Genomic DNA, 13,435 nt, shown 5'->3' with positions numbered 1-13,435 from the left:
TTTTTTTAACATCTTTATTGGAGTATAATTGCTTTACAATGGTGTGTTAGTTCCTGCTTTATAACAAAGTGAATCAGTTATACATATGTTCCCATATCTCCTCCCTCTTGCGTCTCCCTCCCACCCTCCCTATCGCACCCCTCTAGGTGGTGGCAAAGCACTGCGCTGATCTCCCCGTGCTATGCAGAGCCGATGGGTTTTATTGCCTCAGTGCCTGGAATTTAGCTCCTATTCATGCAAACGATCAAGAGAAAACCAACTAGGAGACAAGTGAAAAGGAGGCACTGAATCTACCAATAAAATAATATTTGCAATAAATTCTTTGAGCCTGAGACATGATTAAATGAAGATTGTACCAACACATTGCTAAGGGGACAGCTGGAGACTCAGGTAGACAACTAAGTTACTCACAGGAAGACCCAACTGGATTATAAACTCAAGATGCCGTCAGCCTCTCCTCAACACAAAAGGAGGAGGGACTTTTTCGACTGCCTAAAATATATCCCAGAGTACTCAGAAAACACTTTCCTGATACTTTACAGGAATCATACTGTTTACTGTCTTCCAGGGGGTCTAGAAAAACCTCTTCAATGGACAGTTTGTCCTTATCAAAAACCTTTGTTCTGTTTCCTAGGAGACTAATATCTTGAGGTCATTTTAAAAGGCCTGATCATCATAATTGTTAATCAAACGTTCTAAAGCTTAAAAAAAAAGGAGGGAACTTCAAAAGGCGGGGCGGGTCAGGGTAGAGGCCCAACAAACTGAGAGTGTCTTGCCCGCTCCTTCAGACGCTAAAGGTAGTTCTACACCCAGGGTGGCCTTTCTCCCTTGGAAGAGTCAGAAGCGGCCAGCGGCTTGAAGTAGCCGTGCTTCTCACATTTCACGGGCCCCCGGAGCGCTAGGGGATCCTGTTAAAACGGATGCTCTGATTCCATAGGCCTGGCGGCCGGGAACCTGAGGATCTATACGTCTAACAAACTCCTTCTGACACCCGCGCTCTGCTCGAGGACCACCTTTGAGAAGCAAGGGGTTAACGTGTTAAAGGTGAGGCTTATTAACACCTAGGAGCGGTTCCTGATGGAATTCACGCCTGTGCTCGAGTCAACGAGATTACGATGGGTCGGACAGACGGGCATCCGGCGAAATGCAGTGCTGGTGGTCAAGCCGTGTAGCAGGAACCGTAGGTCAGTATTACTACAAATGCTCCTACTCAAAGGTAGAACCTGGCGCCAAAAATACGGCTTTAAATGGTGAATTCTCGACCCCTCTTGCTAAGTGAGAACCCAGATGTGCTTGTGGTTTCCCCTCCGTCACACCATGAGCCTCGCCCCCCATCCCTCCGCCAGTGTGTTCCCCCGGTCTGTGGCACAGCGCCTTCCCTGACCCCGTCCCCCAGCGGGGTGAGGGACCCTCCCCTGAGCCCCTCGATACCCTGTGCACAGCCCCTTCCAGACACCAACATCCCATCAAGTCACTGCTTTTCCATCAAACCTTCCTCCTGCAGGGCAGCAAGGGGATTCTGGTCATCTTTCTGCTGTGGGCCTCGCTCAGTATCTGACCTGTTGCTTGTGACCCACACATGTCTGCTGACTAAAGAAGAGTTAAGTGAATTCGGTATTTTGTCTTTGAAACGTTACTGCGTAACTTAGAAAAAAAACACGGGCCAGCATCACCTTAGTTTCTTAAGATCAAAGAGCCTGCATATGTCAGGGGTGCTGGGAAGGGGCTGGAGGTGGAAGCAGACAGACCAAAGTCAATTCCGGGTGAACGCAAAACACGGGGGGATCCGGATAGGGACCTCCACCTACTCCTAGATCATCTCAGAGAAGACCAAGCCCTCCACCTCAGAAGAAACCAAGAACTAAGTTGACTTCCAAAGCCTAAGAGTCCTGCTGTCAGGGCTCCGGAAAGAGAGCGTGGGGTGGGGGGGGCTTTGGCCAGGGCTGGTGTGAGGTACTCACGGTGCTGGTGGCACCTGGCCAGGAGTTCCAGATCGTCCACGTGGTAGTAGTCATAGCCCGAGGTTCCCAGAACTTCAAAAGGCAGGTATCCTATGATGGGAGGAGCTCTGCCGAGCACAGTGGGGGGTCATTCATCAGAGAGGAAGTACCGCAGGGCTTGCGTAATGATCAACCTGGGGGCCTCATTTCCCGAGAATAAGAGCAGGAAAATAATTTTGCAATGGTCAAAACCAGAGAGGCTGTGTTTTCCAAAGTGCTCAAATTTTTTTTGGCATTTAGATACTCAGTTCCCTTGGCCTGACCTGGCCCCGATAATCATAAATGTGGTCACTACTGAATAATTAAAAACAGCTATAGATTGGCTCAGCCCAACCTCAAAGTGTAACAGAAAATCAAAGGGTGGGAAGGGGAGATTTCTTGTTCTTAAACTGTGAAAAATGTCACGAAAGAAAGTAAGAAGATTGGGTTAAAGGGACAGAAGGGTGGTGAAAGAAATAAGATGAGAGTTTCCTTCACATCTGGTCCTGCCTGATGGGAGCTGGAGAGGGTCCCGAGTCGGGTGGCGGGTGAGGGTATCCCGAAGATGTCCCAGGCTGTGACGCCTGGCTCTCCTGAGATGCTCTGACCCAAACCCAGGACGTATCCTCAGAGGGGGCAAATGCAATGGAGGGAAACCTCCTGCCCCCTGCTGGGAAGCACTTTCCCCACTGCCAGAGAGCCCTTCTTGCAGAGACCAGGCCTGACTTTCCTCCCCCAAGGAGAGCCTGGCTCATGGAAACAAGCCCTCGCAAAGCACCCAACCCAAATATGTTTTTCTTTTCACAAACCTGTGATCCAGAAATAAAAATTTCCATTCCAAGCTATGTCTTGAAGTGAATTCCTCTAAAGGTTTGTCAACGATGCACATTTCCTGTATTAAGAGGGAGAAAGCTATTACTCGGGGTGCCAGATACTCCCCCCGCCGGTTAGTTCAAGAATGCGCGGTCGGCAACAGAAGTTAAAATCGTTTAGAGCAAGTCTCCAAGTTGTCTTGGACTGCAACTCCGCATCTGTAGCTAATTTTGGTATTAGATGATGCTAAATTTATTTCACAAGCTGGGGAAAAATACCTAAGAACCAAAATGTCACACCACTCCCTTCCTATTATCTAGACGTGTGGTAAACATGTGGAAAATGGCTTTCCATCTGAATTTGAATGACTGATTTAACTCAACATTCATGCAACGTTGAATCTGCAATGCTGAATTCATGCAATTCATGTTGAGTTCATGACGTTAAATTCTGATGCGAAAGCAATCACAGATGAGAGACCACAGGCCAGCCCTCAATTTGACTCAGTTTTTACCTCCGCCTGCCCTGAGTGGTGTCAACATGGATGTGAAGGGTAGGGAGGCTTACAGAGTTCTAGAAGAGCATCTCTGCAGGATGACCAGCAATTCATGCTGCCTTCCAACAAAATGGCTCGCAGGCCACCAAAGTTCAGGGAAAGAGCTTGCGGGGCTGTCACCGTACAGAAATCAGACATTTAACGTTCTCAGAGTCGGTGACGAGCTCATCGAAATCTTATTCTTTCCCAGAAAGACAATGAATTACCCAGCACTCAGTGTGACTCAGTGGTACTCGCTCCGCATGATAAATCCTCTCCGGGTACTTGCCTTTAAGAATTGCGGTGTTGCCAGGCGAACGGTGGCAATGAAGCAGACCTCCTTTCCCAGGGGCATTCGGCAGGGCCTCGAAAGGGCGCTGTCAAAGCCGTTACAGGAGGGGCTGGGCGCTGGGCAGAGGGGAAGAGACACAGGTCAGCCCCGGCTGGTGCAGAGCCAAGCCCCACTGGGCACTAACTGAGAGGCCTCAGGTCCATCAACTGCCTCATTTTCACGGCAACTCGGGGACCTAGGTGCTACTCTCATCCCCCCTGCACAGGAAGCCGAGGCTCAGAGTGGGAAGCAACTCGCACAAGGCCGAACAGAGCTGGAATTCGAGTGAGCGACACAGTGCTCTGCCCCCCCCCACCCCCCGCCACAGGCCTGCAGCCACAGCGGTTACTGTGCCGGGAAAAATTCTCTGCCACCTGAGCAGCCGGCCCCATGCTGCAGCAGGGCCTGGGTGCGCACGTCAGCCAGTGTCCTAAAGGATGAGCTGCACCGTCAGGCGGTGTTTCTGATACTGATGGGCTCAGGGGAAGTAGCAGGTCTTGACACACGGTGACCCCACCTCTGCCCCTGGCCCTGGAGCGGCCCACTTGGGATTCAAGGGCTTCTGTCCTGAAACCCCCCATCTACCCACCCCCAGGAGCCCATGCTGGTGCAGCGGCTTCACTGAGGAGATGGACTCAGGACTCAGGGTGGCCCCAACAGGTATGCAGTGTCCACGAGAAAACTCACTGCACAGGTGACAAAACCTGCTCACTGTGTCTTATGCAGTCTTACAAGGCCGGGAAGGTGTGACTTCCCTTATTCTACAAATGAGGATACTGAGAGGTCTAGGAAGCTTGTGCATATTAACTGAGGTGACTCAGAGTGGAAATGATGCAGCCGGGCCTCCACCCAGGTCTTGGGACTCCCAAGAGGGGGCTCTTCTGGGCTCCTGCCTACCATGATGCTGAGACCAGGCCCCCAGAGACCTGGGAGCCGAATACCTGTCTTCACGGTGCCTGTGAAAAACTGCTTTACCTTCCAGGCCAGAGACAAATTCTGCTATTTTAGGTGGAGTTTGCTAGGTGGGAAGAAGAGCCCTGTTCAATATGAGAAAACTCACTGAATTCTCTCCAGATTCCCCAGAACCTTCTACATGATTGCCCCCATCCCAGGTCAGCTAATTCAGAAACTCGGGGTAAAGCCGAGGTATCCGCACTTTTCAAAGCCCCCCAGATTTACTAACGTGCAGCCAGGATTGAGGATAATTATTCGAGATAAACTATACCACCTCTTTCTTTTTAAAATGTATTTGATTATATCTTGTACATTTCTGAACTTGTAAATTAAGACAGAGTTGTTTTCCAATCTGAGAACATAGGAAGCGTCAGAAAACTAACTGCGTTGTAAAATGAAATCTGAGCGACTCTCTTTGGATTTTGGCTTTCCGGGAATCCTTTGTTTTCTATGTTTACAGGTTTCTAAGTGATTCTATCTATAATGGGTCTTCTATCTATAGTGGTCTTCTACTCACTAACATGAATAAATTCCTTTTACCAAACATAGTCTCTGAATGCATTCACATAAGTACTAATAAAGGTTTCCAAACATGAATATAAAGTGGGTAAAATAAAAAATCGTGGGCCTGAGAGAGTTTACATCTGTCCGTTGTTGGCCTCCACAATTTGTAGGGTGAGCCAAGGAAGTCACCAAGAGAAAGGAAAATAAATCCACAAAAGGGAAGGGCCTGCAGATGTGAACATCTGCATAATAAAAAGACATTTAAAATTCCCCAGATGTGAAATATCCTCTCGCTTGAATCTATCAGACATCTCCCGCCAGAAAACAACCTAATAAAATTCTCTTTCAGGATAGCAAGACCTTCCAAGTGAACATCTGAGGACTTCCCAGGCATTTAAGAGAAAGTCTCTTTAATCTGTCTCTAAACCATGAGCTGGTTTGATCCTTTCGGCTGCTAAATTCACGTGCTGTCAGTAAGCGCCTTCCTCAGCGATTTACAGCGAGGGGGACAAGGTTGGGAACACCAGCCTCCGACCACTTCTTCAAGGGGCAGAGCCTCAGATCGTGGAAATTAAGTGGGTGTTTTGCAGACCTTGCCATTGGCCTGGGTGTCTCCCAAGGTGGTTTTACCAGAGTCCTTTTATAACTTCGAAGGCTTTAGAGATGGAAATTTCCCAGGAGGGAAATTTCAAGATCGCCTGGAGTCTGCACTTGATAAGCCAGATCTGTTACAGAGGGGCCTGGAACTGAGCAAATTCCTTCTGAACAAACTTCTCCCACCACAAAACCTGAAGCAGATGAAGGCCTGATCAAAGGCGAATGTGAATCAAAGCTGAAAGCTGTAACAGAGGGCAAGGGGAAAACCTTGGGGGAAAACCAGGGGGAGGAGGACACTTTCAACCTTTGGCCAGTTGCACCTGAAATGACTTGTCCTCTCAGCAGAAGCCTTCTCACAAATTCTAGAGTCAACGAGAGCAGGCTGTGCCCCGGGACCTCCTGGTAACAGGGAATACTTAGAGTAACTTCTCTGGCACTTCTTATCCCGAGGTGGTTTAAGAACATTAATTAAGGATTTAATTAGTTGTTTCGATTTAAGTCACAGAAAAAAATAGATCTAATTACAACTGGCCTCCCTAGCCTCTCAGAAGGATTAACCACTCATTGCAGCACAGCCCCATCTTATCAGATCTCTGACTGCTTCCAGACTTTTCCTTTCCCCGCCACCCAACAGGCATGCGTGTGCGCGCGCGCGCGCACACACACACACACACACACACACACACTCACAACCAACAAAAGTGATGAACGCTTGCTATTGATACACTTCCCATCCCCGCCCCCCAGAGTTACTCAAAAGTGATCTGAGCACAATCTAGTGAATCATTACAGTGCAGCCTCACTGTTTTGTTTGAGGTGTATTATTCATAAAAATATTTTACAACATTTATATCTTGTGTAATTATAAAACCCAATATACTATCAAAGATAAGTAATTTTGTGGTTATTTGCCATGTAAAAGGATCCAGTATGTGTTTGCATCCCATTAATACAAATAATGAAAAACTATCTGTTTTAATCTGTAATAAACTGATTTATCGTGCAGGGACTGCAAGACACTAGAGATATGTTTAATTGTTACCTCTGCCCTCCTCAAACACATATGAGGACACAATCCCCAGAATAAGTAGTTTACTTTGCATCAGATGTAAAGGAGACTCTGGGAGCCATAATTAGATTATTTCGAGGCAGACAGAGAGCCGTTATTCCCGACTGATCTAGTATGTTCTGGAATGGAGAAAACGTTCACCAAACTATACTTTTTAGTGATTTACATGTTCTGTGTAGAGTGAATACATAGCTTTTATAGTATCCAAAAGAAGAAGCGACCTTGTCTTTCCCAAAACTAAAGAACTCGCCTTCCCCACGCGGGAACAGGGGCGAGGCATCTGTCTCCAGCTCTGAGTGGGCGTCTTACCCACAGCAGGCGTCCAACATGTGTTTACTGAACGATGCTCTCACGAGATGACCTTCCAGCTCACGGCTTAAAGCCTAGTTCGGGAAGAGACCTTCTGATCCTGGCCAGCAACCAATAGGCAGACCTTAAGATCCCAAGGTGGCTTCCCTTCCACAGCCCAGCCTGGTACTGCCGGTGGCTGGCGCGCAGTGGGAAGGTGGCCCACGGACACGGTTCTGGTTCCAGAGGCTCAGGCTGACTCACTGCCCCCTGATGCATTAACACCGGTCAGAAGGACGCCTGGGCGAGACGGGATGTGAACCAGCTGCAAAGCACTCCGTGGAAGGCAGTCAAGCGCCCGTCGTGGGCCTCGTGCTTGGAGAGATGCGGGATGTTAAAAGGGTCTAGGGGTTACGGAGTCCCTTCTTTACTCCCAGATCGTTCATCACTGAAGCCTCTGATTGCAGAGATCCCGAAAGAACTTTGCGTGGGCTGGCATTCTTGGGCCCAAACCAAGAGATCCCAGAGGTTCTCTGGAGGATAAGAAGGATGAGGTGTGTCTCACTTGGCATCCGGGGCTAGCTTCCAAGTCTGCCTGATGACAGAGGTGCGCTCCCACATCAGTCATGACGAGGAGATAAGGATACCATGGGGGCAGGGAGACCCCAGGGGGTATGAGGACGGGCTTCCAAAGGGATAGGAAAGATGGAGGGAGAGGCAGGGATGGTGACAGGGAAGGTCAGCCAACAGCACAAACTGGGAATAAATGGAGAAAGAGGTAACTTTTTCTCCTCAGCATCGGTTCAGCTATCAGGCCCGCACAATGGAGTATTCTGATCAGAGATGGCCTGCTGATAAATTAGTCGCAACAGCTGTAGGAAAACACACTAACAGTCCACAAGGAGAGTGACAAACAGCTTTCTCTGCCCTTCTTGGAACAAACGAAAAACAAATCCGGTAGGTGTCTGGGAAGAGGTGAAACAGTTGATGAGGAGGTTTGTAAAGGAAGAATGAAGTCCCTGAATTTCATTTGTGATAAACGTCCAAAATGTTTGGGATGGAGTGTTAGAATGTGGAGGGAAAAGTAATTTTCTGCACCTTCATGAGAAATCATCTCTAATTACGCACTCTTTCCAGACTCTCTTTCTCTCTTGTCACAGTATCCTTCCCCCGGTGTGTTGTGAAAAGCCAGCCGGGTGACTGGGCTCTTAGGAGAGTAGCAGCAAGATAATCCCGTGCAGTTTTTAGCCTGGGCCACCACCCATCTTGCTGGGGTAATACACGCTTCTTCTTTTCTTTCTGCCAGTTCTGTTTGGCATTCGGAAAAAACAATGTCGGAGAAAGGCTGAGAGCCACACGAGGGAGCTGGGGGTTTGCAATGTGCTGGACTGAAGAAAAAAAAAATCACCCTAATGGGAAAATACATGTCTTACTTGAATTTCTTCTTTGCCCTGACATTCATCAATTAAAATGAGTATTCGTCGGGGCCAGGAGCTTGTGAGGGGATAAGATCTCCCCCAGACGGTTGGTCCACAGGGCCTGACTACTGGATCCTCAGGAGAGCGAACTTCCTACAGGCCCTCGTCCCCTCCTCCAAGTGGGTATCTTGTGCACATTTTTATCACAATTATCGGACAACCCGGACAAAAGTTCCCTGCTCCCGGGCTGAAACAAGCAGGAAGATGGGGTTGATAAAGGTCTGACCGTTCCTCTCCCCTCCATTTTAATAGATGCTCATGCGGAACGATGCCCTTGGGTAACAGTTTGTTCTTGACTGTGATCGTGATAACTCTGCAATCTAATCCGGCAGCAATGACCGTTGCTGGAGAAGGACGCCGCGCATCCCCGTCTGGGTGGCAGGGACACTCTGCTGCTTACTCTCGGGGGCCTGGGACAGACAGATCAGACTTCCTTCCATGAAGCTGTCCTTCTGGGCGAAATTCACGTCCCCACTCCCAGTGAGGTCTGGTGGGCGTGCGGTTGGTTCCCTTCACTGAGACGTCTCCATTAGTTCAGCTCAGGAAAAAAAAACCCAAAAACGCCAAAGCCGTAAAGTGAGGCAACCTACGGCAATCCCACAGGACATCAAGGGTTGAAAGCTGGAAAGCGTCCGCTTCTGCCAGCATTTCAAATCTGGTTGCGTGGTTAGAGGTGAGTAGGTAAAGTGAGGGCAGGGAAACTTTTATCCTCTGGTGTGTGGTTTCTGGAAAGCCCAGAGCAGCATGTTTGCCGAGGGTGACCTACTTGGAAGCACACCAGCCACTTTTGAAATACTGCTTTCTGGATTTCAGTCAGACGCGCGCTTAAATCCAAGTCTTGGGGCGGAGGTCGGCTCACAGAGAGGACAGCCTGCTTCCAGACACCAAGTTCTTTGAGGAACGGGGACCTGCTTCTTAGGACCCCTTCAAGCTGCCCCTTCTTAGGACTGTTCACTGTGCCTGTGAACATCATCTGGATGGTTCCTTCCCAATCAGACTGTAGGGCTGGGGCTACCTGACTTGGGTTGGGGGTGTATTTATTCGAAAGCTCAAAAAAAAAAAAATCTGTTAGCGGACAAACATAGCCCCAAATAAAGTAATTTTGTTTCAACTCTATTCTGGAAACAGTGGGCAGAGCAGAGGTGGCCCAGGGGCTGCTCTGACCAGTGGTCCACCCCGGGGCTCCAGGCCACATGGCTGGGGTCAGAGTGGGCTTTTTTATGGGGACAGGATGAGACATGTGATTCCACATCCCAGCTTAGATTCCTACAGGAAGCTTCTCACAGAGCAGGACAGAAACTGTCCCGAAGTGAAACAATTCGAAGAAAACTACTTTCTCATCCATTTCCTGACACGTACGTCTTCACACTGATGAAAAATCTAGGTTAAAGATGGGAAGTCCTGTCTGCCCTCCCGTCCCCTAGAGCATCTGTGGCAAATGATGGAATCCTAAGGAGTGACCAAGACGTAAGGATACAGATGTAGGGAAATTCCATTTTGCTCAAGTATTTAGGCAATGGTTGGTGCGTTTGTCCCAGTGCCCAGGAGTGTGTGTGTGGGGGGGAGGTAAGGTGGCACAACTGATGGGTGAATCTGGAAACATCCAATTAGAGAGTTTAAGCCCGTCAACAAGGGCAAAGGCGCTTTGTCCTCCCCCGCCCCGGCCTCCCAGGGTCATAGGGCCAGACGGATCTGCGCAGGCGAAGCCGATGGCATCTTCATCTGCGTGGTGTAAGCGCCTCCTCTCTGGCTCCGTCCCACCCTCTCTTCCCTGCCCTGCAGCCTGCACATTTAACTTGGGGCCTTTCAGCTTAAGGCCCAAGGGTTCCCGTGGATGTAAGTTTGAGGTAGCAGCCAGCACTTATCAGCCTGGGTTCCCATCTATCTATCAGATGGGTCGCTGAGATGAGCTCTAGGCTGGGAGAGGGTGTCAACGACAGTTCTGGGGGGGCTCCCGAGTGAGGGGCCTGGGAAAGACATCAGAAGGGGGGCCACTGGCCTCCCAGCACCCCGAGACCCCAGGTGGGAGGGGGTCAGTGGGGAGTGAATGGAGGCCAGGGGTCAACTTCTCTGACCACTCAGCACTGCTCCAGAGGCCTGCCAGTGCAGACAGTTCACAGGGCAACAGAAAGTAACACACTCCAGTTTACCCAGTGTGTGCGAAAGTGGATTTCATCTTCGCTTTGGATTTAGGGACAAAGAAGTGGCGGGAGCCCTCCAGGAAGCTGCTGCCCCTTCCCTGGAGTGTGCTCTGGGCTCAGCTAAGGCATGCTCCATCCTCAGCTCCCAGGGAAGGGCGTTATTTCCCCACAAGTCAGAAGTCTTTGGCCTGAACCCTGGATCTGCCCCCTTCCACCTGTGCATCCAGGGCTGAGGACTGAGCCTCAGTGTAGGTCAACCTGAGTCCATTGGGCACTTATTTATATGCCAGGCACAGACTGTGTGGGCCCAGGGAGGGGTGCAATGAGTCCACAGGTGAGTAAAGCTCCCCATCCTTTCCAATCCATTATTTCCTCTTGACAGGCATCAAACAAGAAGACATCAGACAACACTCCTCAAACTCATCAGCCCTACAGAAATGATAGGACTTTTCATGGTAATGGACCAAAGTAGGGTTTTCTGCATAGTTCTTTGAAGTATGAGCAGGTATTTTATGAAAATAAAACTGATTTGCAAGGCAGAAATAGAGACACAGATGTAGAGAACAAACGTATGGACACCAAGGGGGGAAGGCGGGGGTGGGTGGTGGTAGGATGAACTGGGAGATTGGGACTGACATGTATACACTAATATGTATAAAACAGATAACTAGTAAGAACCTGCTGTATAAAAAATAGTCTTAAAAAAAAGAAAATAAAACTGATGTTCACGGTCATACTTTCTATCCTTTACGTACTGCTCCTTACCCTGTGCCTGCCTGGGACCTTGGGGAAGCTGCAGGCGGTGGCTCATGTGATAATCATGTTTCTGGATCTGATGCTTTGACATCTGGGGCCGTGCTGACCCTAGAGGGGCTGCTCCTCTCAGGGTCAGACAACTCCTAGAGATAGCAAACAACTCACTTCCAGTGTACGTTTCGGAGGCAAAACCAACCCATCCAGAGCTCACACCCCGCACCCTCTCCTCTATCAGGCTCTCATACTCTGAGCCACTATCCACCTGCCCTAATCCCCGCCCCCGCTCCCCACCCAGGGCCAGACAACCAGCGGCAGCCCTTACACCCGACAGCCTGCTGTAATTATTCAAACCAGCCAAACCCAAGCCTGCTTACTCTGCCTCGCCTGCTCTTTTCTGCAGAAACCATAATAGAGGCCTCTGCCCATGTTTCCTGAGCTCCCTCTGCTTTTGGCCTATCCTGGTGACCCCGTGTGTGGCCCTGCATGGCGTGCTGTGACCGTTTCTAGGGATCTGTAAGCATAAACCTCTTCCTTCACCACAGTCCTTTCCATGTCTGTGTGTTTTACCATATTTGATTTAAAACAAATCTAGGGTACTCTTAAAACAGCCTGGTACATGGGCGCAGGACACGTGATGTGCACAGGTACAGACATCATGGACCAACAGAATGCCAGGCGCCGGGGAGAGGCCTGTGTCTGCATCTAAATGTGTAATAGCCACCTCGATCTGTGGGAAGCAGCAAAGCCTGAGGTTAAGAGTATGAGTTCAGGGTTAGAACGGTTCTGAATCTGGGTCTCTCACATCCCACCTGTGCACTTGAGACTTAACTCTTTTATGAATCAATTTCCTCCTCTGTTAAGATGGAATGAGGCCTTATATGTGGAACCTAGAAAAATGGTACAGATGAACCGGTTTGCAGGGCAGAAATGGAGCTACAGATGTAGAGAACAAATGTATGGACACCAAGGTCGGGAAAGCGGAGGGGCTGGGGGGCGTGGGATGAACTGGGAGATTGGGATTGAGATGTATACACTAATATGTATAAAATGGATAACTAGTAAGAACCTGCTGTATAAAAAAATAAATAAAATTCAAAAATTCAAAAAAATGGAATGATGCCATATATCTGGAGAAAACTATAATTTGAAAAGATACATGCACCCCAATGTTCATAGCAGCACTATTTACAATAGCCAGGACATGGAAGCAACGTCAATGTCCACTGACAGATGACTAGGTAACAAAGATGCGGTATATTTACACAATGGAATATTACTCAGCCATAAAAAAGAATGAAATAATGCCATTTGCAGCAACATGGATGGACCTAGAGATCTCATACTGAGTGAAGTAAGTCAAACAGAGAAAGACAAATATCATATGATATCACTTATATGTGGAATCTAAAAAAAAAAAGATACAAATGAACTTATTTACAAAAGAGAAACAGACTCACAGACATAGCAAACAAACTTATGGTTACCAAAGGAGAAAGGGGGTTGGGGGAGGGATAAATTAGGAGATCAGGATTAACAGATATACACTACTGTATGTAAAATAGATAACCAACCAGGACCTACTGTACAGCACAGAGAACTATACTCAATATTTTGTAATAACCTATAAGAAAAGAATCTGAAAAATATATATATTCATAGATATACACATATATACATAAAACTGAATCACTATGCTGTACACCTGAAACTAACACAACATTGTAAATCAACTATACTTCAATTAAAGAAAAAGAAAAAAAGATGGGATGACGCCATTAGGACCATCTCATGAGATTGCTGCCAGGATTCAACGAGACAACCAGTGTCAGGACTGAGCCCAGGGCCTGGCACTGAGGAAACACTCCTAAAAGGGGAGCTATTTTTATGATCCCATCGTTCCACGTTTATTGAGAAATAAACTTACAGAATCAAATCTGAATGATTTCTTACGTTAAACCTTACTTTAGCGGCCAAAAATGGTTGCATGTTG

General features: G+C 48.4%; 1 protein-coding gene across 2 annotated transcripts in view; it reads right to left on the bottom strand.

The window, feature by feature from the left end:
* NPAS2 (neuronal PAS domain protein 2) overlaps positions 1-13,435 on the bottom strand; it is a 179,959-nt gene that overhangs the window by 28,285 nt on the left and 138,239 nt on the right. For both annotated transcript variants that reach the window (XM_082672900.1, XM_082672899.1), the window contains 3 exons: positions 3,617-3,735; positions 2,789-2,871; positions 1,962-2,068 (listed from right to left, as the gene is read on the bottom strand). In XM_082672900.1, the coding sequence (XP_082529026.1) occupies positions 1,962-2,068; positions 2,789-2,871; positions 3,617-3,735 (309 nt within the window). The remainder of the gene's footprint in view (positions 1-1,961; positions 2,069-2,788; positions 2,872-3,616; positions 3,736-13,435) is intronic.

The sequence above is a fragment of the Grampus griseus genome (genome assembly GCF_964374135.1).
Source record: "Grampus griseus genome assembly, chromosome: 15".
Lineage (NCBI taxonomy): Eukaryota > Metazoa > Chordata > Mammalia > Artiodactyla > Delphinidae > Grampus > Grampus griseus.
This window is presented reverse-complemented; position numbering and strand designations above follow the sequence as displayed.